This window comes from Euprymna scolopes, chromosome 21, assembly GCF_053919585.1.
Source record: "Euprymna scolopes isolate OS-2025 chromosome 21, ASM5391958v1, whole genome shotgun sequence".
Lineage (NCBI taxonomy): Eukaryota > Metazoa > Mollusca > Cephalopoda > Sepiida > Sepiolidae > Euprymna > Euprymna scolopes.
This window is the reverse complement of record NC_136502.1, coordinates 75,768,120-75,794,207: the sequence shown is the minus strand read 5'-3', so window position 1 is coordinate 75,794,207 and position 26,088 is coordinate 75,768,120. Positions and strand designations below refer to the sequence as shown.

The 26,088-nt window shown below is 33.7% G+C and overlaps 1 protein-coding gene across 1 annotated transcript in view; it reads right to left on the bottom strand.

Annotated features, from left to right (window-relative positions):
• The window catches only part of LOC145242515 (protocadherin beta-15-like), a 123,760-nt gene that overhangs the window by 5,068 nt on the left and 92,604 nt on the right, over window positions 1–26,088 (bottom strand). Inside the window, exons 2-3 of the mRNA XM_080105578.1 lie at window positions 10,136–12,615; window positions 4,715–4,862 (exon numbers count right to left, since the gene is read on the bottom strand). Coding sequence (XP_079961704.1) covers window positions 4,715–4,862; window positions 10,136–12,541 — 2,554 coding nt within the window. The 5' untranslated portion in view covers window positions 12,542–12,615. The remainder of the gene's footprint in view (window positions 1–4,714; window positions 4,863–10,135; window positions 12,616–26,088) is intronic.

The following is a 26,088-nucleotide window of genomic DNA, read 5'->3' as shown; positions in this document are numbered from 1 at the left end:
CCGCTCTATCTTCCCCTGTTTTGTCCAGTGAACGGGATATACGTTCAGAGACTATAGTTAGGATATCTCCTGTTGAACGGGCTTGCCTGAATCCATATTGTTTGTCGGTCAGGAATTTAGCAGTTGTTAGGTGTTGGACTAGGGCTTGATTAACTAAGGACTCAAATATTTTGGCGAATATATATATATATATATATATATATATATATATATATATATATATATATACTAGCTGTACCCTGCCACGCGTTGCAGTGGCTCAATTTGGTGTAATGGAAAAATTTAATAAAAGAGAAAATGCATGTTTCTTATATTAGTACAGCAATCCACTGCAAAAAGTGAAAAAGAAGGCGAAACTGAAAAAAATGGTACTCTTGCAGAATTTGATCTGGATCCTCGAGAGTTTCTGTCAATCATTCATGTTTTGGACTTGACCAACAATCAGTGGATGAAGCCGAACGTAGCAAAAATGTTGAAACGCTAAATGCTTTTTTTTTTTGTTGTTTTAAAAAATGTGATTTAGTAATTAATATTTGGTTGATGGTGGGGGGAGGGGGGTTACTATACACAGATTCGAAAAAGTCGTCCAAAAACAAATAAATGAAAGCAAAGGTAAGGTAATTTACGTTTCTACCTAATTGGATAATTGTTTAGTGTTTTTATGTAATGTAAAATGTTTAATTGGCTCAAAAAACAGAAATGGTCGCGAATTCTGTTGAATACGTTAAGTTTGGGAAAGTAAGTTGAAAACTAAAAACTATACAAAACAGTGTCTGAAACTCACCGAACATATGTTACCATGACACAGGCTGGCATAATCGGTAGGTTTCTGACAGTATTTTGTATTGTTTTTTTAGTTTTAACTCACTTTCTCTAACTTAAAGTAATCAACAGTGTCCACCACCATTTGTAGCTTTCAAATACACCAATAAACACTGTTTTTCGAGCCGACTACATGTTACATTAAATGAAAAGGGTTTATATTACTAAACACAGATACAAAGAAGTTGTCAAAAAATAAATATATAACAAATAAATGTTATCAAAGGCAAGAAAAGTAAGTGTTCTACCTAACTGGATAAGATTTTAGTGTTTTTATGTAATGTATAATCGGTTCAAAAACATTCAATGTTTATCGGTATATCTGAAAAATACAAATGGCGGCAGACTGTATCGAACACGTTAAATTTGAGGAAATTTTGGGAAAATGAGTTTAAACTAAAAAACTATACAAAATACTGTTAGGAACTCACTCAATATATGTTACCATGATGTAGGCTGGCATATAATCGGTGGCTTTAAACTTTTGCTCGATGCAGGTGACGACTTTTAAAAATCCCTTTTAGTGATTACCTGGTTTGAGGATATTTGTACAACTAAACGGCAAATCTGCTCAAAAAAATCCGGTATTATTTTACTTTAAGGCCCGTTTCACGTTCATATATAACGAAATATTTTATTGTAGATTTCGGTGTGCTAAAAACGAATCTGCAAACCGTTTACGTAGCAAAAAAAAAGTTTTCATGACATTCATGAAATTACTTTTTCGAAAAGTGGGTGATCACTTTTCAATGTAAATTTAACTTAGAATGAGCACCCACTTTCTGGCCACCTGAGAGAGGGGCATTTATCTGTTTCTTGGCTAAAAAAGTTTTTTGTTTGATTTCTTTTGCATGGTAATAACCCCTGAACTCTGTGACTATTTTCCATTTAACAGCCGTAGCCTTCGTTTACGCTATGCGTAAGCATAAACGAAAGCTGTTTAGCCAATAAACATGGGAAAAAATCCCCCCTCTCTCAGGTGGCTAGAAAGTGGGTGCTCATTTTAAGTTAAATTTACATGGAAAAGTGATCGCCACTTTTTCGAAAAAGTAATTTCTTCATATCATAGAAACTATTTTTTTTTGCGACGGAAACGGTTTGCAGATTCGTTTTTAGCACACCAAAATCTACAAAAAAAATTTTGTTATTTACGAACGTGAGACGCACAGCCCTTAATGGAAAATTATATAAAAAATCCGGGGGAAAATAGTTTTCAATAAAAACAGCAAATGAATTCGATAGAAAAAAAATGGATGCTATTTTTTTTTCTTTCTGTGTGTTTCTTGGCTAAAAAGTCTTTTTGTTTGATTTCTTTTGCATGGTATTAACCCCTGAACTCTGGTACTATTTTCCATTTCACAGACGTAGCCTTTGTTTATGCTATGCGTGAGCATAAACGAGAACTGTTAAATATGCATTCGCGTACCAAACTGCCTTGTCAAAAAAAAACCTTTAAGCCAATAAACACGAAAATAAATGCCCCTTCCTCAGGTGGCCAGAAAGTGGGTGCTCATTTTTAGTTAAATTTAGATGGAAAAGTGATCACCCACTTTTCGGAAAAAAAAATTTCTTCAGATTATGAAAACTATTTTGGTACTCCTTGGGCGTTGAGTTCCATGGCGACCCGCAGAATTATTTAATGGTCGTTCCCTTAGTACCCCCCTAGTCAAGGCTAATGCATGCGCACGTAACATTCTTTATTTACTTACGTGGTGGAGTTTCTATACTGATAGGTTTTTTGAAATTTTTTCACTGGATTATTATTGATTGAACACTAACCAGATTATGAAAAAAAATTGAAAAAAAAAAATCATTTTAACATTTGAAAGGGGTACTCACTTTTTAGTTACCACGTTCTGGTAAATCGGTCACTTTTTATTTTTTTATTTTTTTCTAAATACGGAAGTGTCTTCGGGAAATATAAAATGGTCGCATGTTGACGAAGCAATGTATCGGGAGGTACGGGATTAAAAATTATTGGTAAATTTTTAGATTAGGTCCACCTCCACCTCCTCAATTTTCTTTTAAATGACGACTTGAAATGGTTTTCGACTATGCTGAATACGAAAATCGCATCAAAATTTTGCAGAAATAAGTAGTTATCAAGATATAAAAAGTTGTATTATGCATTGTAATCTTTGGCGGCCATCTTTTTTACGTGTGTGTATTTGTTTATGGCGCGTGTGCACGTAAAAAGATGGCCGCCGAAGAATACAATGCATAATACAACTATTTATTTCCGCAAAATTTCAATGCAATTTGCGTGTTCAGCATACTCGGAAACCTATGAATGTCGTCATTGAAAGGAAAATTGTGGAGGTGGACCTAATCTAAAAAAATACCAAATTATTAAACATTTCTCCAGCATGTTAGTGAAATTTATAATACTTTAAAAAAAATTAAAAAGAAACAAAACAAAGTTTTGAAAAAAACTCACCTTTCACAAAAACAATTAAAAAAAAAACCCACAAACTGACTAAATAAGTAAAGAAAAAAAATGATTAAAAATCTCGAAACTTTATTTTCATGAAAACAATAAAAAAGTCCTGTTCTCTCTATTTTTTTTCTTTGAGAAACAAATATATTTCTGACTTACAAATGCGGTAGAGACTCATTATTTTTACTTTCTATGGTTTTGATATACCGCGTTTTTATTGCTTACAAAATGGGTGACTGATTTATCAGAACGTTGTAACTAAAAAGTGAGCACCACTTTCAAATGTCGAAATAATGATTTCTTTTTTACATTTTTTTTTAATAATCTGTTTAATTAGTGTCCAATCAATAATAATCCAGTGAAAAAAAAATTCCAAAAACCTATAAGTATAGAAATTAAGCATGGGAGTAATGGTTGTACTACAACGTCGCCTTTCGCACTTTTACAAACATTTTTTTAAAAAAAGTAACTAAACCATATATTGATAATTTGTCACGTGTACAAACATTTATTTATTTACGTAGGCTTAACTCCTTTCATGAATAAGAAAAGTGTTACTCTTTAAGAATAATAAAAGGAAAAAGTTACTGAACATTTATAAAAGGACTTCTTTTCATGAAGGCCAGAGGAATAGTTGGCCAAAAATTCGTGAAACAACAACTAATAAAGATGAGAATAATAGTCCGCAATAAATAAAAATGGTGCTAATGCAGAGAGCGATCCGCGCTATTTTTTAAATCATTTTTCCACGTTTAAATAACGTTTTATGATATTTTTTTTATTTATTCAATTGTAAGGTTAAAGTACAGAATAGGTACAAAACATCCTTACCTCCCCATGTTAAGAATGGCTTTTTAAATAATAACATTATTTCAGCACGGATCACTCTCTGCATGAGTAATCTTATATAGAAAAACAAAAAAAAACTCAAAAGCAAGCAACAAACTTTTTTTTGCCTTATATAATAAAGAAAAGATGTGTAAATTAAAAAATTTGGAAGATAAACAAATGAAATATGTTTTTTTTTGTTTTTTTTTACTTATCGAATTAACAGAAAATGAAACCTTTCGTCAATTCGTGGCTGTGAAATGAATCGAACCGGAAGTTCAGTTTTATCAACAGAACAGATTCGCAGAAACGATTAAATAAATATATTTATTTTATTTAATATTTTAATTTTAATTAGGTAAATTTATTTTAATAACATAAAAACATACCTCGACTCTAAAAATGGGTTGTCTGAAAATTTCAAATAAATTGGTAACGTATAAACATGGTTTTATTTGTTTAGAACGAACCAACTTTACATTTTTATATATATAGATATATATATATCCTTAACAATCAGTCCGACGATGACTTTGTAAAATGTTGGGATGGGTTAGGGGTTTGTTTAATCCAGGGAACTCTACTTACTATTGCATCATCATGTGTATGTGTGTGTGTGTGTCATACCTGATAATCCTGTTTCTTCATCCTGCCTCATATCTACATCACTCCAGCAATCACCGCTGTCAATATTGTCTGATATTATTTTGTTGGTCGAATTTGGCAGCATGAGTGTCAATTCTTCCAGCCCTTTCTCGCAGGATTCTTCAATCTCCTGAATCACAAAGAACAAATAAAATCGTCAGGTATTTGACTATCACAAACATTTATTTCGTTAAGCATTTTTCCCGATTTTTTTTTTTCGGTAATGCTTACGTTTATATCTGTGTGTGGAAATTGGTCGAGTCAAGGCTTGAAGCCACTTGATGTAAGAAACTAACAATAACGAAAGCTGATAATAGCAAAGGCATCAGATGATTATTTATCTTAGTTTTGAAGGAGGAAAACATTCCACAATGGGAGAGTTTCCAAAACATTGCAGTTCTTAAAAGGAAGCTACCGGAATAAGAAGCTGTTTTACAATAAGATACTATGACAGCGAATTAATACAGACTGCAATACAGGTAGCCATACATGTCATGAAAAGAAACTGGAATCTTAGGAAGATTTCTATCATTCCAGTAAGTATAGGAGCAACTAGACGCGTTAAAAAGGAATGTCAAAACTACCTGGCAAATATACCCGGTGAACCAAGTGAAAATAGTTTAAAAGAATTTCGCTCAAAGAGACGGTCAGAATCTAAAAAAAGATCTCTCGAGTGGAATATACAATGCCGCCAAAAAGAAAATTCGCACTTGTCATATAAAAAAAACGCAAATTTATGCTCAATTGATTTTAACTGTTTAAACAAACTATACCTCATTTGATTCACCTTTTATTCCTCTATAATTTTACCTGTTCATATTTGACTTTTAATTGAAGTATCGTAGATTTAATGTCAATTTTAAAAAAATTAGCTTCAAATCAAGGAGGCAAACAGAAATTTCGTAGCAACAAATCAGCTTAAAACCAGTTTAAAATATCCACCTTTTAACATCTCTAATTGTGATCGTTGTTGTTCCTAGGTTAAACAACGTAACATTTAGTCGAGACTTCCTTAGTGATCGCCAGGAGCTCATTACTCTCCATCTTTTGGGGTTATCCAGTCAGAAAATCGGTCACAGATTGCAATGAGGTGAGAAAACGATACGAATGACTGTGCAAAAGCACCAAAACACCGGCAGTGTTCGTGATGCCCCTAAATCTGGTCGTCCAAAAACAGTGTAATCTTGTTATAAAGTGCTCTCTTTCTGCAGTTTAGAAAAGATTCAAGGAATTTAATTTGCGAGGATATGTTGCAAGACGCAAGCCAATGATTTCTGTAAAGAACAGAAAGCGCCGTCTGGACTACGTCAGATGCAATGAAGATCATGACTCTTCATATTGGTCGGAAATAATTTTTATCGACGAAAGCAAGTTCAATAGGCTGTGATGGTAGAGAGTACGTTCGTCAAAGAAAAGTCGAAAAATTTAATCCTAGGTTCACAGTTTCTACGCTGCAAGGTGGTGGAGGTTCAGTTTTGATGTGGGACGTTATTCGTGCCAATGGTCCAGGGCCTATAGGTCGCTTGCAAAATCGAATTAATTCGACTAAGTACATTAATATGTTGACTTCGCATTTTGTATCCTATTTTGGCTGGAATTTAGATGATAACCCAGCTTCATGCAGTATAATGACCCATTCACACAGCTGGTAATGTCAAGAGATTCCTTGAATAGTATGATATTCTGTGTTTGGAGTGGCCTGCACAATCTCCAGACCTAAATCCTATCGAAAACGTATGACATTACATCAAGCAACAGCTACGCAATGATAGAATTTTAAATCTAGAAGAACTTTGGACAATAAAATTATAGAGGAATAAAAGGCGGATCAAATGATGTATAGGTTGTTTTAACAGTTACAATAAATTTAGCTTCAATTTGTGTTTAAAAAAATGACAAGTGCGGACTTTCTTTTTGACGACACTGTACAAGCACGTGAATGTTTGGCATCCGGTAGGATCCCCCATCCCGAGCTTGAACAAACTGATAAGAAAATTAGAAAAAAGAGAAAGTTAATTATAATGACTTCTTGCATTTGACATTATATTTCTTCTCTGATGTATTAGTGGAGTTATGAGACAATTCCATTGTGTGCATGTTTTTCTCGCGTCAAAGTAACTTTCAAATATATAAAAATGCAATAGGGTAAGAAAAAAACGTATATTTTTTAAACTCTATTTAAAAACAATAATTAAATTTTATAAACAAAAAAAGCCCTTGAATTCCTTTTCGCTTTTCAGTTCTTTTGGTCCTCCGACAAAAGGAGGGTGAACCTGTAAAATTCACCCTTGTCCGTTTCTCCGTTCGTCTGTCTGCACTTTTCTTAATAACTACGCCTGGGATTGTTTTAAATTTTGCACAAACATTAAACATGATATGTAGTAAAAAAAAAGTAACAGAACGGATTTTCCGGGAAAACTCAGGTTGCCTCTCCCACCCTCGAGTTGCCTTTCGGGTTAAAATAGCTAAAATTTTGTGCTTATTAAAAACAATTGATGCCTTGGATTTTTATAAAACTTTAGTTCACAATAACTCTTGGGTGTGCACCAGGGGCTCTTTTAGGGCTAATAAAAACACTCCATTTTTTGGACTATTTTACCATTTTCGTTCAAACATTTCTGCGTCCAAAATTTTCTGTGTATGTCTACTAAGCAGTGTTGCATGGTGTTGAACTCAAATTTGAATATGTTAAGGCCTTGGAAACTTTTGGGACTATATGGAGTGGCGCAAATGATGGACTTAGTCATTTCTGTTTTTATTTATTTTTTTTTGCATGATGCAGAACTCAAATTTACGTATTTTAAGGCCTATAACTGCGCCGTTTGTTCATTTTCACAAGGATTTGACGTCCCCTGGGGGTTTTTTGAGGCGAAATTCGGGGGAGATGCTGAACCTAGTCATTTTTTATGACTCGTTCACTGATTTTTATGGCAATAAAAATATGGAAGTGAGAGACATTAGTTAATCATCATTCAATACCGGGTAACGTCGGTTCTCCCTGCTAGTCTTATATTTTCAATTTAATTTTCTATAAGTAAGCCAGAATCTGTGATGGGATTGAAACGGTTTTTTGTTCAGACGGAGACAGAGCGTGCATCCATTGTTTTCTCTCCGTTGAAGTGTTCCGATCACTCAGTTCTCTCAAGAACAAAACAATGAACAACAAGAGCTCTGATATCCATCAACAGTGCACAACACACACACACACACACACACACACACACACACACACACACACATATATATATATACATATATATATATATATATATATATATATATATATATATATATATATATATATATATATATATATATACAGCAGATCTTTTATATCATCAATGCTTCTGCACTACATGTTTTAAAAGAACGCGTCCTGTGGCGTAAGCTATCGGTTCATATTTGGTAGCAAAAGCTTCACATTTTCCAAAAGTTTCAACATAACCCAAACCGACTTCCGTGATACACCCCGGAACATGCCGCCGCCACTGCTCACAAAAACCACAATTTTAATTACTTTCGACGAAATAGACGTTCTGAAACCAAAACCATCTTTGTAACTGCCGGTAACCACTACAAAAGAGAGATAGAATCATATGCTTCAAAAAAAGCGATAGAATCATATGCTTACTTAGTTAAGTCTATAGTGACTAAGTAGAGGCTTAGTTTCAAAGGTTGACGAATAACCAACAAGGTACTGAACAGATGCGTGACCTGCATTCGAACTATTACAAATTAACTAGAGGTAATTTCCTAAGCACCTGATAAAACTTAGCGTTTTGTAACTACATTTGCATAAAATTTCACCCTTTGCGATTATGGCCGCCTAACTCTTTAATTGTCTTCTCTGACTAAAAACACCCTGAAGAACATTGTATCGAGCGACGAAGCTTACACTTCGGTGTCCAAAATGCAAATGCTTAAACCCGTTTCCCGATCAAATGCTTTAAACCTGTTTCCCAGCAGCCTGAATTAAAAAAAAAAACTGAAAGTTTTAAAACCAGAGGAATTCATCAGCTTTGCCGTTTTGATCCACCCCGAATGAATAAAAAGACAGATTTTCCTCCAATACAAAGTTTGAGAAAAAATTCACGGCAGAGATAACATCTACTTTACACAAGCTCAACTATCTGCTACTTTCATTAAAATCATACATTTCTCAGCTCACACATACAGTACGCATAATGATACATGCATAATGATACGTAGCTACAACCCAGAACTTGTACAGATCCTGGAGCTCGGCGTCTAGCGATATGACACTGTTTAGATTACCGTCTTCACTAATTTGAAAAGGTAAAAATCGTTCGCCGTTCGTCTGTAGGGAATAAGTCACCATTCCCCCGGGCCCCAAGTCGGGGTCAGTAGCGTTAACACTACCAACCCAGCTGCCGGATTTCGCGTTCTCATTGATGTAGAATATAAATGTCTCTTTGGAAAATTTGGGTTGCATATCATTGACGTCAGCTACTTGGATGAAAAAGCGGCCCTCGCTTTGCAACGGCGGCATGCCCTTATCTCATAACCTTTTTTTCATATTTTCATCGACTCAACGAAAACAAATGTATAACTTTATTCATATATATATATATATATATATATATATATATATATATATATATATATATATATACTCCTAACATTTCCCACTGAATTTATTGATCTCTTTTAATCAAACTTAATTTGTGTGATTAAGTGAAGTTTTGATTAGGATGGCTGGTTCAATACCCTTAAATTATTGACTCCAGTTTTCTCGATATCTCAATAAATGTACAAACATTCTATGTAAACTTCAGTTTTAAACATAAATAAAACATATCTATTTTGTCAACTTAAGATTTTGAACTCGTTTTTTTTTTGTGTTTTCTATCTCTCATATTATTGTGATTATTTGGACTACTGCCCTTATCTTGAAGATTATTCGATGTAACCTCCGACATTCTTCAAGTATACTTTGTCGAACTCGTGAATTTTCTCTGTCGAACTCGGGAATCTTTCTGTTGAACTCGGCAATTCAGTTGTAAGTTACACTATTCTGGAGATATGAAGGTTCAATCCTCACATTCCGAGTTCGAGATTAAACACTTGAAGAAGGTCGGAGGCTACATTGACCGAAACGTTATGCAAATAACACTCAAGACGAGAAAAGTAGTCCGAAAAAAAACTAAATAATCCAAATTATTAATCTAAGAAATTCAGAAACATTTTTCATATTTTAGTATTATTTAAAAAACGATTTCCTATAACAACTGCTTAACCCCCCCCCAAAAAAAAAAACACTATCTTCTCTCTAACATAAGCTCATAAAACAAAACATCCATATATGATTACGGAATGTTACCAAACTTCATCAAGAAGTTTGATACCAGTAATACCAAAAATAATCCGAAAAACGTGCCTTACCTCATGAATAATGTTTTGGTCTGTGTTGGCTTTCATTTCAAGACACCGATTACGAAGGTCTTTATTATACGTCCCATTTGTATCGCACGAAACTCTTTTGGATCTGGTGAGTGTATTCACGATCGCATCTTCATCTTCGGTTGCATTATTCGGTTCTTTCGTCCTGTACGTTGGACATTTCGCCGTTTTCATGTCTCTAATGTGTTTATTAGAAGGGATGACTACCCGTTTCCGTTTGGGTCGTTTATGGTCATTACAACGAATGAGACACACAGAAATTGGGGCCGTAATGATAATCGATGCGAAGATGGCCGCTAACACAATAAAAATCAAGAGGTACATATGTATTTTTTCGTTGGGGTTCATACGAATGGCATTCAGGTTTTCAAATGTCCTGTTGCTGACGATCAAGCGAATATTCAAATTTGTCGTAGCCGATAGAACAGGGTCGCCGCCATCTTTTACAACTAACTGCAGATTATATAAGCCTGTATCGGCCCGTGAAAGTTCCCGTTTAACAAACAAGAGACCTGTTATACTGTGTATTTGGAAGATCTGTTTTTCGTTGCCTTTAGTTAACTCGTATTTGAGAAGGGCGTTTTCCATGCTATCACTGTCGGACGCCTTTAAAGTGGTGATATTTCTGGTGTGGTTTCGATGATAGACGATATCCAGAGTGAAAGGGTTGATACTAGGAAATGTAAAATAAGGAACGTTGTCGTTCAAATCTTTTACCTTGACTGACACATGCGCTGAATTGTTCAACGGCGGCGTGCCATTATCCGTAGCTACAACCCAGAACTTGTACAGATCCTGGAGCTCGGCGTCTAGCGATATGACACTGTTTAGATTACCGTCTTCACTAATTTGAAAAGGTAAAAATCGTTCGCCGTTCGTCTGTAGGGAATAAGTCACCATTCCCCCGGGCCCCAAGTCGGGGTCAGTAGCGTTAACACTACCAACCCAGCTGCCGGATTTCGCGTTCTCATTGATGTAGAATATAAATGTCTCTTTGGAAAATTTGGGTTGCATATCATTGACGTCAGCTACTTGGATGAAAAAGCGGCCCTCGCTTTGCAACGGCGGCATGCCCTTATCTCGGCAAACGATAGTGATCGTGTAACTGTCTTCCGTTTCTCTGTCTATCGGCTTGTCGAGCGATATTTTGTATTTTTTGTCGGTCAGCTTTTGAAGTTGAAATTTATCACTGTCATTCATATCACAACTGACCTCGCCCTTTTTACCGGCGTCTCGATCAGAGACCGTGACGAGTGCAATTAAACTGCCAACGCCCGTATCTTCTAAAATGGACGTCGAATTTCCCGTTGACGCCGAAAAGAAATTCACGTCAATCAGGGGAGGCGTGTTCGGCTGATTTACAACGTTAACCAGAATTGAGGCGACCGAACTCAGTTGCGGGTAACCCCCGTCTACGACTTTCACAGATAGTTTAAACGTCATATTCTGCCCAGTTTTTAATTTGCTACGAAAGAAAATTTCGCCGGTCAGTTTTCTTAATTTAAAATAAGATTTGACCAAATCGGACGTTTTAGAAGAAAACTGATAAGAAACTTTACCATTGTTACCCAAATCGAGATCTATGGCTGATAAAGCTAAAATCAGGATATCTTTCCCCTCTTCGTAAATTACGGACACATTGTAAAGACTTTGTGAAAAGACTGGGACGTTATCATTGACATCCGTAACGGACACGTTAACTTGTAAAATGCTTTGCTTTGATGGGGAACCAGCATCTTTAGCAACAAGATGAATCAGATACACATCTTTAATTTCTCGATCAAGTGTTTCCTTTAACTCAAGACTTAGCTCGATATTTCCATCTGCCTTTTTCGATACGGATATCATAAACGTACGCTCATTACTCTTATCTAGTTCGTATGTAATCCGCGAGTTAGCGATTCCAATGTCTTCGTCTACGGCGTTCGGTAAAGAAACCTTAGTCCCCTTGGCGTCGCTCTCCGAGAACCTGACGTCGATCTGTTGGACGGGAAACTTGGGTGCGTGGTCGTTGATGTCTCTCACGATGACCCTAACTTTCAGGATCTTTATGAAACTTTCCTCACGACGGACGGCGACCTTAACGAACTGGGCGCACTCTTTCGTGTGCCGGCAAAGTTGTTCGGCGTCGAGCTTCTGAGCGGTGTAGATTTTGCCGGTGTTCCTGGCGACTCGGAAAAGAAGCGGGCTGCCGACCACACCCTGCAGTAGCTGACTGAACTTGATGGACCGACGTTCACTAGCCGGAACACTATCCAAGAGTCGTGTGTCGCTTGCGATGTCACCAACGTAAGCACCGGGACGTTGATCTTCTTCCACGAAATAAGTAAGGTCGTAACACAAGCACCTGTTGAGGACGAGCAGTAAAACCCATCTTGGAAAAGTCATGTCGGGAATAAACAACTTGCCAAATAGACGTTTGCACGCTTGATTGGTGCTCGTGAAAGATTCCTCTAACACATCTGAAAGAAATTAAATAAATAAAAAATATATATCGCATTAACATTGTCTGTATAGAGATGTACATTTTATATAATACACATGACTCAATATCTGAGATAGAATGAGAGAGAGAGAGAGAGAGAGAGAGAGAGAGAGAGAGAGAAAGGAGGTGGAGTTTTTTCACCTCCAAACAAGGCGTATTGCCACTTGGACGTAAAGGACTACTATTCGGAATCATGTCTAATAGGACGATGTGGGGATTTGAGAAGCGTGATATCTGTATCACAGTACATTAAAACTTTTAAACTTCGTACAGTCAGAGAAGCAGAGAACAGGTAGGGAATTCCAAATTTTAGCAGTGAGAGGGACAAGTACTGTTAAAGTAAAAGGTTTTCTGGTATCCTCCGTAGTGAAGGGATGGGATTTTCTTACTTGCCGGGTTAATCGAGAGTGTGTACGTTCAGGGACCATAGGTGCATTGAGTTCATGTTATGACCCTTTTTAGGGGGCCACAAGGCAAACAGAACACGGAAATAGAGTAACGAAATGCATTGACAGGAACATACAAAAGTGAGGGCTGTTCGTACAGCCGACAAACAACGTTGGTTGCTCCACTGGACATCGACTCCTGCCATGAAGATTTGTCTTCCGGTATTTATTGTGTATGGGTCAGTTCGTTCATAGGTAACGCAGGTAGTCTGTCGCAATAGTTCGCTAAAGCACGTTCCATTAAAATACTTGTAAAATAGGCACACGTATGCAACCTGGCCGATAGTGCAAGAGCTATAAGATGTGAAACTTTTTTTTTTTAATTCTGTCTGAGAGAAAAATAGTAACAGCAGATGAATCGGTTCAGATTTGGCAACAGTACTGCATGCATGGGTGAACTGTGGTTTTGTAAACTCTCGGACTACTAAACTCTGGAATTCCCTTATGTGTCCCTGCTTCCCTGGCTGTGCTGGCATGCAGAAGTTCAAGTGTAATTTAAACAGACATATTGCTGCTCAACTCCTTACATAATATTCCTTCAAATTATGCCATAGATAGTAGCCCCCTACATCAAAATGGCGCTGCCTTGTTTGAGGTGAAAATGAAAAAAAAAAAACTTAACATAAAGAGTGCGCATTTTCACAGAAAACCTAATTACTCTCTCTCTCTCTCTCTCTCTCTCTCTCTCTCTCACACACACACACACACACTCTCTCTCTCTCTCTCTATCTCTCTCTTTAAATTTCTGTTTATCACTTTCCAACTCACTCACTGTATCGTTTTACCCACTCGCTTTTAATTTGTAGTACCGCTTTACCTCTTTCTTCTGTGTCTTCTGTTTATTACAGGTAATAAAAAGGAAAGAATAAAACGATTGAAATAGTCCCTTATAAACTAATGAAAATAGTATACGTAACAATACCGTTTACCACATTGTTGAGAAGAAAGAGAGAGAAAACTAACGACAGAGAAAGAGTAAAAAAAAACAGGAGCAGAGATATAGACGTATGCGAGGGGTATTCGCTAAGTAATGCCTCCTTTTCTTTGTTTGCCCGAATGATTGATTGTTGATTGATTTTGTTTTACGGCATATCAACCCTTTTCGGTTATTTAATGCTGAATCCAAAGATTTTGAAGAAATTTTTTTTTAATAGAATATATTTGTTATTTTCAAGTCGGTTTCTATTTAATCCATACTTGGGACCCTAACAGGTACTATTATTCTGGGTTAGAGTGAACCTGGGAGCAATGGTAATTAAAGGGTGGCTCCACACTCCCCAAAGCCCACAAGCTGGGGCCTCACCACTGGATATAGTTTAAGGTCATATCTAAGACCTTGCCCGAATGAAGCCGAGCGGATTGCAAATTGTATTATTACGGTGACGGAGCTTATGCATTAATGACCTGAACGTTTCATTACTGTGTTGCAGATACTGACGATGTCAGACTCTAAGAAAGTAACACCTGTCCTGGATACGCGTTAGAGGTGGCGATACATCGTTGGATTCCTGGCAAAAATGCATTACGAATGATAGTGACTATGTAAAAAAAGTACATTTTGGAGCATAAAAGGTCGCTCATTTTAATGGTACCACTCCCGTCTAAGTAGCTCTTTAACTTTCTGAGTTAAAAAATGGGAGTCTTTACTTTTGGAACGACCCTCGTATATTGTTGATGTTTTATATTTAATTAGCTTTGGCAACTCACTTTTTCCTGGTTCAAAAAGACAAGTTGTTTGTATAGCCATATTTTTTTTTCATAACATGGCCACTTTTTTCACGTTGTATTGCTGTACTGTTTTTTGGCCCCCCGACAAAAGGAGGGTGGACCTGTAAATTCACCCTTGTCCTTTCGTCCGTCCGTCCGTCCGTCCGTACGTACGTACGTCTGTTCGTCTCTCCGCACTTTTCTCAATAAGTACGTTTTGACATTTTTTTGAAATTTTGCACAAAAATTAAACATGGTATGAGTAAAAGGTAACAGAACAGATTTTCTGGGAAAACTCCGCCCCCCCCCCCCCCGATGGGTACCTTTTGGGTTAAAAAGGCTAAAATTGATACTTTTGTGCTCATTAAAAAAAAATTGATACCCTGGATTATTATAAAACTTTCTGAAAAGTTGTAACTAACAGATTTCTATATAATTTTGTTTGTCTATACTTCGCGATAACTATTGGGTGTGCCCCATGACTCTTTTAGGGCTAATGAAAACACTCCATTTTTTAAACTATTTTACTATATTTGAACAAAATTTCCTGTGTATGTCTATTTAGCAGTTTTGCATGGTGCAGAACTCAAATTTACTTATGCTAAGGCCTAAAACTGCACTGTTTGTTCATTTTCACTAGGATTTGACGTTTCCGGTGACTTTAGAAAACACCACCGGTTATTATTGATGGTGACCTGTACAACAACTCAAAGTGAATAATAATAATAATAATAATAATAATAATAATAATAATAATAATAATAAGAAGAAGAAGAAGAAGAAGAAGAAGAAGAAGAAGAAGAAGAAGATAAAGAAGTGAAAAGAAGGCAACATTCTCGGTTGATCCTGCAAAAAATCGTTGTGAAAAGACAAGGAGCATGGAAAGACAAAGGAGAGAGCACTAACCAGACCTCCACTGAAAGAGAGTGGAAAGTACATGGACGCTGGAGAAGCTTATTTCAAATCAAATCTAGACCAATGATCGCTGCCAGCGACAAATCAATATAGTGGAAGCGGATATTGCGAAAACACAAAGTCATTTATAAAGTTCATAATGTGTAGAGACATTTGGGAAAACTTGTTTGCAAAGAAAGATTCTTTATGACCTGTGCGAAAGCCCCTTGTGAACCAATAATAATAATAATAATAATAATAATAATAATAATAACAATAATCATGATTATAATAATAATAACAACAACAATAATAATAACAGCAACAGCAATAATAATAATAATAATAATAATAATAATAATAACAATAATAATAAAAATAACAACAACGATTTTAATAATAACAACGATAATAATAACAATAACAGCAAAAATAATAACAACAACAATAATAATAATAACAACAATATTAATAATAATGATAATAACAACAACAATAATAATAACAACAACAATAACAGCAATAACAACAACAGCAATAATAATAATAACAACAATAATAATAACAACAACAACACCACCACCAATAATAATAATAATAATAATAATAATAATAATAATAATAACGTTCATGAACAAGAAGAAGAATAACACATTCATTTTGTAAACGAAAATAATATTCCATTAAAAAAAAATGAAAAAAATATATGAAAATGAATAATGAAGTCACAATAACAGTAAAATGTTAATAAAACTGTTATCAAGAAAATATTTTTTTTAATTGTTTTTCTCGTGACGAAAAGAAAAGAGCACTTAGATATACCCGAGGGTAAACTAAATTGCAAAAATAGAAAAACGATATTCTACGTTTTTATTTATTTTTTTGTTTTTAAGAATTTCGTTTTTTTTTTTTTTCCATTTCTGTACGACGACAATTGTAAGTTGTGTGTGTTTTTTTTTTTTTCTCCCTTATTTTATCTTTTAATGCCAATAATTTGAGACATTTTTATTTCGCTGTAATGAAATGAACAGCATGCAATGTCGGAGTGGCACATTTATCCCCCAGAGCAACAATAAATTGCATTTCTCAGTATATATATATATATATATATATATATATATATATATATATATATAAAGAGAGAGAGATCTGATGTTGCCCGGGATTGAATGAGGATTAATGAATGTTTCACACTTTCAATACTTTTATTGTCATCGAAATCGGTTTAATCACCCGTTTTTGTTCAATCAAATCGATTCTTTGCCTGCTCTAGTTGAAGACTCACCGTGGTGCACAGGACGGTACCTTCATATGCCTTCCCGCAATGATTTAGTCCTTGAATTAAATTTCTGATGCAAAACTGAAGTATTATCACTCAATCGTACTCTTCTAATGCACATAATTTGAAAACAGACATTTTTTTTCGCTGTAATGAAGTAAACAAGAGTCCATGCAAAATTGGAGTGGCACATTCACGTCGGACGCATCCCTGTCTTCTAAAATGGACCCTTCTGTTTGTGGTGTGATAAAACTTTCCAATGTTACGCTGTTTAAGGGTGTTAACGCTAGTCAAATTTGACTGTTCCTTCTTTAATGTAATGTTGTCGACTCTCGATTTTCGACTTATTTTTAAAGGCATTCCGATACAAAACATATCTAAGAACACACCCAGTCACATAAATTACATTTATGTGAGATTTAGAAAAACGCTCAGTATATATATATATATATATATATATATATATATATATATATATATATATATATATATATATGTTTTTACCAACATTTTCTTATATATTAAAATTCAGTACCAAAAACAAAGTAAATATCAATTGACTCTATTAATTAAGCTTCATGCTTATCGGTTTTTATAATCAATTAATCAAGCATGCATATAACAATTGTGAGGAAATACACCGAATGATGTCCTATTTTATATTGTGTTGTCTTGATTTGCAAAAATATTATATATATATGTGTACGTGTATGTGTGTGTCTGTGTGTTCGTCTATATGTATATTTATATTATTATATCAATATTCATATGGATATTTATAAAGTAAACACACACACACAAGCACACACACTTAATATTTATATATATATATATATATATATATATATATATATATATATATATATATACAGGGTGTCCGTAAAGTTACTATACAGACACCCTGTAATATATTAACAGTACAGTAAGATATTGTATTAATACAAATATAATACAATAAAACAATAAGACTGTATAGTAACTTTACGGACACCCTGTATATGAATACACACACACACACACACACACACACACACACACACACACATATATATATATATATATATATATATATATATATATATATATATATATATATATATATATATATAGTAGCCGATACTTTGTAAATAAATAAAGTATATTCCCGGATACGAAACTAGCATCTAATCTAATTTAGAAATCTAATTTAAGAAATCAACGAATGGTATTAATAAAACATATTAAATGGTTATAGGTAATTAGTGGTAACATTGTATGATCTTTTCAAAATAGAGATACGAAAATAGGTAGATATATAAATCTTTAAAAAAAATACTTTGCAAGGATGCGACTGAGGTAAAATAGTTTCGATTGTTTGTTTTTTTTTTCGTTATAAGGGAAATGTTTTCCATAATGTTTTATTGTTAAAGTGTTTTTTTATTCACCAAGTCTGAAGAAAGGCTGTGCTTGTAAAAATTTTCAAGCGACATAATGTTTGAATTTGTTCAAATGGTCTTGAAACAATTGTAACTAACAAAGAAATACACTTTTCGTTGCTATCAACCCATGTTTTGAAGTCTTGGTTTTTGCTAATGCAGTATATATATATATATATATATATATATATATATATATATATATATATATATATATATATATATATATATAAAGAGGGAGAAATTCTAAATCTAAACTTGTCATAATCAGCCAATGCTGGTGAGTCGTAATATGGTGAAATATCTGTTCGTGGGTAACTGTTTTGTCAATAATATACACATATACCCCCCATATATATATATATATATATATATATATATATATATATATATATATATATATATAATTTACAGTTTTTAAATTTAAATTTCATTAAGACAAATATAATTTTCAAGACAAAAGTTATTGTTTGAACAAAGAATTCAGTATTTATATTAATTTCTTTAATCCATGGATTTTCAATGTGGGTTCATCTCCTCAGAAGAAAAGTATTTGTCAAATTATCAATTCTAGTTTTATATAATTTTGCTGTTTAGCGCATACATAGAAAAAAATATAACGATTAAATCCCTTTTAAGGGAAATAAAGAAATAAAATAAGCGTTGAAACAAAAAAGTATATGAGATTTTGGTACCCAAATAAAATATTAATCTTTGAATAGAATAGGATGGTGTTATTAGGTTTAGGTTGGTTGAATATTGGTACACGTTTTATCGCTTTGGCGCAATTTCTGTGTCCCTAACCGTTTGTTTTTTAATGTCTTTATTTTAGATCATATTTACTCCGATCCTAAAATAACCACTGTGACCATGATTCCGAAGAAATTGACTATTATTTATTAAACGATTCTTAATATTTTCTCTTAATATATTCATATATTTATTTAATCGAATATTGTTGACTTATAACATAAGACTTAAGGTCCACAGCGCCATCAGTTAAGATCCCTATTCTCAGATTTATAATTGACTCTGTAGCTTAATTTTAGTAAGCAAAGTAAATATTTTCTTAATTTCCTTCATCAAATCTTTTGAGATTTTCTCATTTTTTGTGCGCTTTCATACATTTCATATAATTTACAGTTTAATATTAAAAAAGTTTGAAATGCTTGGCAAGTTGTTTTTGTTTTTTGGTTTTTTTTTTTGTATTTTTTGTTGTTTTTTTTTTTTGGTTGTTTTTGTTTTTCTGATCATGTTTTGATCTTGGTCATAGATTGGCACAGCGAAGAATATGGACTAATATCTCACAATGAATTTATCCAAATCTTGGAAACAACGCATTAAAGTAAAACATTTAAAAATTGTCAAATTAAAAATGGAAGTTATATCTATATTTAAGCTACCCAGCTACCAAAAATTAAATTCCAGTTTCCTAGGTGATTATGTGTGATATTTTAAAAATATATTTCCAAATTTATGCTAACCAGTGATAAATGTTTTAGCAAACGTATCCACTTTTGAAAATCAATGAGTTAAGAATTTTTCTCTAATCTAATATTCTGTTTAATTTTTTGAGGAATTAACATTGTAATTTCTTCAGTTTTTTTATATTTATAATCAAATTTCGTGTATATATATATATATATATATATATATATATATATATATATATATCTTTTTCCCAATAAGAATATAAACTTGCGTTCATAGTTTTAAAATTACATTAACAACTATATGACGTCACTAAAATTTCCTTCTCTTTAACAGCGCCAGCCCCCCTCCTCCTCCTTTTTGAATTTCCAACATCATTTTTCCGTTTCTCTGAAATAGAACTGCGTCACACTGTGCGCGTGAAACATTTTCAAATATTTTGTACTGGTATATTTTTTGGTTTCTTAATCTCCTTCATCCAGAGGAAGTCTCGAAATAAAGACGAAACGTTGATGAACACATAATACGGTTTTTTTCCTTTTTATTTTTTCTATATATATATATATATATATATATATGTGTGTGTGTGTGTGTGTGTGTGTGTGTGTGTGTGTGTGTGTAATAGAGCGGACGGCTATATGCAAATATTGAGCAATGAGCGAGCGAAATGACGTCACAGTAAAGAAAAGACGACTATAAAAAGGAGACAGCATGTGTTCGAGAAGACGATCACGTTACAGACGTGTGTGACATCACAGCCGTAAAGAAAAGTCACAAACAGCGGGAAAATAGGGAAATAAATGTCATTGTTGCGCGAAGAAGTGATTTCGAGTTATTTTTTTGTCTTAGTCTTCTTTCTTCTGAAATAGACTTCTACAACGTATTGGGTGTACGTGTGTAAAAGTGTAACGGGGTATATATATATATATATATATATATATATATATATATATATATATATATATATATATAAATTCCCGTTCACATACACCTTTCAGGATAAAGCTAGAACCCAGATCTAGATAGAATCGAGCAATTGCATCGACAACGGACAACGCCAGACCCAAAGTGGGTTTCGATGTACTGCATCTCATCAGTGACGTGCTCCGACATAGGCGCGAACCCAGGTCGTCGCACTCATGAAGTGTGCAATACTGACGACCTAACGATATAGGCCATGGCGCAATCTATTGACTATGCCTCGATTTTTTAAATTCTTATATTTTCATCCAGTTCTACATTCTGCATCTCATCAGTGAGCACGTCACTGATGAGATGCAGTACATCGAAACCCACTTTGGGTCTGGCGTTGTCCGTTGTCGATGCAATTGCTCGATTCTATCTAGTTCTGGGTTCTAGCTTTATCCTGAAAGGTGTACGTGAACGGGAATTTATATATCTATCTATAATCTTCTCTTAATGTCTAATATATATATATATATAGTAGACTCCTTGGTTACGGTGGTCCTAGGAGATGGTTTTGTCAGGTTACGATGATGTGGAATACGATGTTTTTCCGGACCCAGGTTACGGCATTTTCCCCGCCTTACAGTGTTATTTATAATCTTATTTGATTATATGCATGTTTATTACATACATAAGTTTACATGAGTTTAAAATCGTTTCCTAGATGTAAATTCAATGAAACTCGCGTTTTATATTTTGTTACTAATTTTTAATGCCGTATACTGGGTTTCTACAGTATATAAAAATAAATAAAAATAACAGTGTTTCGAAGTTGCTAATATCGCTAAAAAAAACGCCAACAATAAATCTTAAGGTTATAAGCGATAAAAAGACGTGCATTACAGTAGCGATCGACTGTGCTACATCGGTACAGTATCAGAAGGTGGAATATTGATGTGATGAGTTCGATCCTAGCCTATGCTGGCGACGACTAAAAGTTACCAGTATTGCTTTGCTAGTATTGTTTTCATTCGGTGATTTTTTTATTTTGAAATTATTTTGAAAATAACAGCGTTTCGAAGTTGTTAATATCGCTAAAAAAAAAAAAACGCCAACAACAAATCATATATATATATATATATATATATATATATATATATATGTGTGTGTGTGTGTGTGTGTGTATATATATATATATATATATCTGTTGTATCGATTGGTTTCTTAGATGTAAATCCAATGAAACTCGCGTGATTATGAAAGAAACAGGCTATATATATATATATATATATATATATATATATATATATATATATATATATATAAACAGAGAGAAAAGATAAGAGATAGCAAAAGTCACATATTCTACATTCCAGTATCCATTCACTCCCTACTTGTGAAGATGTCGATTCCTAAAACTAATTGTGTTGCCCCGAGCTACATTTTAACAATTCTGACTAAATTGCCAACGATTAGCCAATGCATATCTTGCGAGCGTCTTCAATAATCTGCTAAGTTTATGTGAGCAATTCCTACCTATTATAAAGTCCTTGCTGCTAAAGACGTAGCAAATTTGGATCATTCTATTTGCTCGCCTCGTACATCTGGTTTTATAGATTCTCAAACCTCTTCCTCTGCCTCTGTCTAAATATGGATTTGCTGTCACGCATGGCGTTTTCTACTATTTATGTTGTCAATTCTGTCAAAATCAAATGCAATAATTAGATTATTGTGATAAACTGTATTGCAAATGATGCAAATGTTTTTGCGATTTTATACAAGTGATCTCTCTGAAGATGCTATCCATTGAATCGGTAATAAAATTCACATTTTATTTTGTAATCAAGTCGTATTTGGTAGAATTAGGTATCACTATGTCAGACATATCTCTGAAGTCCAGTCAAAAATGTGAACAGTTCTTGTTTCATCAATTTGGTTTGGTTTATTTGGGTTTTTTTTACGGCATATCTACCCTTTTCGGGTCATTTAATGCCGAATCGAATCAATTTAGTAAAAGTTCTTTATGTTTCAACTTCTTTATATCTACAATTATTTATTCATTATTATTCAGTCATGGTGTTTTGTTTGGGTGTTTTGCTTTACGGCATATCAACCTTTCTTAATATTATTTAAGGCTGAATCCCGTCAATTTTTTAAAAGATTTTATGCTGCAAAAACTTGAGACCGTTAAATGTCAAGTTAACCCTAAAACAGTACGTAATTAGTTGGTTTAGAAAATGTTCTTTTAATTGTTGATTGATATTTAAGGTCGTGTTTTCCGGTTTTGTTTGACCTCTTATCTTCCTACGCTTTTCCTTATTTTATACTTTTACCTATCATTGAATGCTATTAAAACAAATACTGTTGGATATCCATTCCTGAAATTTGGTGGACAAGTCAGACATAGAGTGAAGGTTATTTGTACCAAATATGGTTGGATTGCAGGTACGATTGTCAATTAACGGTGCCATGGATGGTTGGAGACTCACCATATAAAAGAAGAGATCAGCAAAGCGGCACTTACCATAGCCGGGTTTAACTGGTTTCCTCTAAAGGAGGAAGTTTCACGGAAATATAAAATTCGAAAGTTATCCCCAATTACTTTTATATTCCCATCAGAGGAGATGACGACATTTGGTTTTAGAAGTTCTTACAGGGAGGTGTTGACATCTTTCTACATATAGCGATTGGAATTTCATCTAGTACAGATTAGGTTGAACGTTGCATAACATCAGTAATATAACGAGGAGAGATGAGTCAACATGGTTATGCCGTATATACCATATAAAGAACTCATAGAGATTATTGCACTAAGTCCTTTGTAAATAGATGTGAGAACTGGTAAAACTAGAAGGTTTACCAAGAATAATGACCAAAAACGATGAAACGAATAAAGGGTTTCAATTTAAAGAACAACAAAAAAAAAGATTTATTTATTTAATTAATTTTTGATAAAATTCGGGGGAAGTCGAAATAAGTAATAGAGTTTTCAACTATGAAACACAGATACTTGATACTAGATTGCTTCAAACGCTCGCCATCTTTGAATTCCTAGTCACTACTTGAAATCATTGACACGAAGTATTTCATTTTCAAGTAAAAAACATAGGATTATTTCGATTAAACTACTTTATGATAAAAAATCGAAGTAATTTAAAATAACCAATGGAGTAATAACTAATTAAAATAACTAATGGAGTAATTTTCAGACAAATTTATTTATTTACTAGCAGTTCAGCCTGGCTTTTCTCGGGCCCTATGTACTGTTCATAATTTTATGTGCACACACAAACACACGCGCACACACACACACACACACACACACATATATATATACATATATATATATATATACATATATATATATATATATATATATATATATATATATATATTAAAATGTTTGACTCAAGCCCAGGTAACTTACATCTAAAATTTCAAGTGTTAAGACCCAAAATTGGCGGAGGAGTTTGGTAGAGTCTGCAAAGGTCAATTCTTTTGAACTTCGACCTATTTGCAACCGAATGTTCGTCCCAAAACTGATTAAAAAGCTTGCTTCAAGTCTGAATACCCTTTATGTTACATTTCAAATGTTTAGACCCAAAATTGGCTGAATAGTTTGCTAGAGACTGCAAAAGTCAAATCTTTTGAACTTTGACCCCTTTGAAACCAAATTTTTAGCAAAACACCGATTGCAAAGCTTGTCCCATATCTGAATATACTTTATGTAAAATTTCAAATGTTTACACCAAAAATTAGCTGAGTAATTTGGTAGAGACCGCAGAGATCAATATTTTTAAACTTTGATCCCAATTATTACCCCTTTGGTATTTATTTATTATTATTATTATTTTTTTTTTTTTGCCTAAATCAAATTAAAAAGTTTGATCCCTGTCTAAGTAACCTACATCTAAAACTTCAAGTGTTTAGACCCAAAATTGTCGGATGAGTTTGGTAGAGTTTTCAAATGTCAAATCATTGAACTTTGACCCCTTGACAACCAAATTTCTGGCCGACAACCGATTAAAAAATGTTCCCAAATGTCAATACGCCTTATGTAAAATCTCGAGTTTGTATACTGAAAATTGACAAAGTTATTGTGTATGGAAATGTACACACACAGACACACACACAGACACACACATACAGACAATTTCACTTTTATAGATATATAGATTTTCTCTCAGATTTGAAAGCCGAAGACAAATTTCTATTGTTGTGTATCTTCTTGTTGAAAACACATTTCAAAAACTAAATCTACCATAATTTAATGTTTCTATCAATTAAAAATGGTCCAGCATATTTCTACCTGAAGCCAAAATTATAATATCATGTTTATTAATTGCATTATTGTACTATTTTTAGAGCTCAATCCAGTTTACTATATTATTTCAGGCGTAGTGTATTTCAATGCTCAATTAAGTGCGGGGGCGTTACGTTATATTTGTTCTGTAGTAATTATGCAACCTTTTCAGAATTTTTGGCGGGAAGAGTTGTTGTAGTGTAGTCGCTACTGGGTGATTATTAGATCTTTCTTATTTGGAGGTAGTGTAATACCTGTTCTGTGGTCATGAGACAATCTTCCCAGTCATTTCTTCGTCATTCAGAAGAGGGTAGTGTAATATATATTCGTTACTCATGATACCAACCCCCGAAGCATTATCTCTGTCTTCGGATGGACAATGCAGTATATGTTTGCTTGTAATAAAATCATCTTCTGGGTTAAAAAAAAAAAAGTGATGGAAGAGAACCTATACTTGCTAGCTTTTATAACAAACAGTGTGGTACTTCTGCAGTTTAAATCCCGTTTCCCGTGAGCCCCGTTCGCCAACGCCCGGCGGATGACGAAAACCGACGGATTACACCGAGCGAACAAAAATTAATACAAAAAAAAGATAGAAAATTAATAAAACAAACAACCTATCCTAATCATTTTATAAATTTTACTGCTTTATTTTTTTTAATGGCAACAATGTTTTTTTCTCTGTGTGTGTGTGTGTGTGTTTTTCTTTTTTTTTGTAATAAAACTTTTGTTTCTTTGAATTTGTGAACAAACATATTTTTTGCTTTGTTTGTGTATGGAACGCTATTTTTTCTTTGAATTAATAAAAAAGTATTTGTATCGTTTTAAGGAACAAAAAACAAATTTGGGGTGAGGACGATGGAATATATATCTTTTTTTTCGTTAAACATTTTTTCAATGAAACAGGTTTTGTCAAACAGTATTTTTTTTTGATGTACAAATGATAATTTTTACAAAGTTTTTTAACAACTAATCTGATAATACAACCTTAAATTTCCAGCTTTTATAGCAACCACCCTGCATTATATAAGATGTATGTCTGTCTGTTACGCGTTTGTTGACTGCAAAT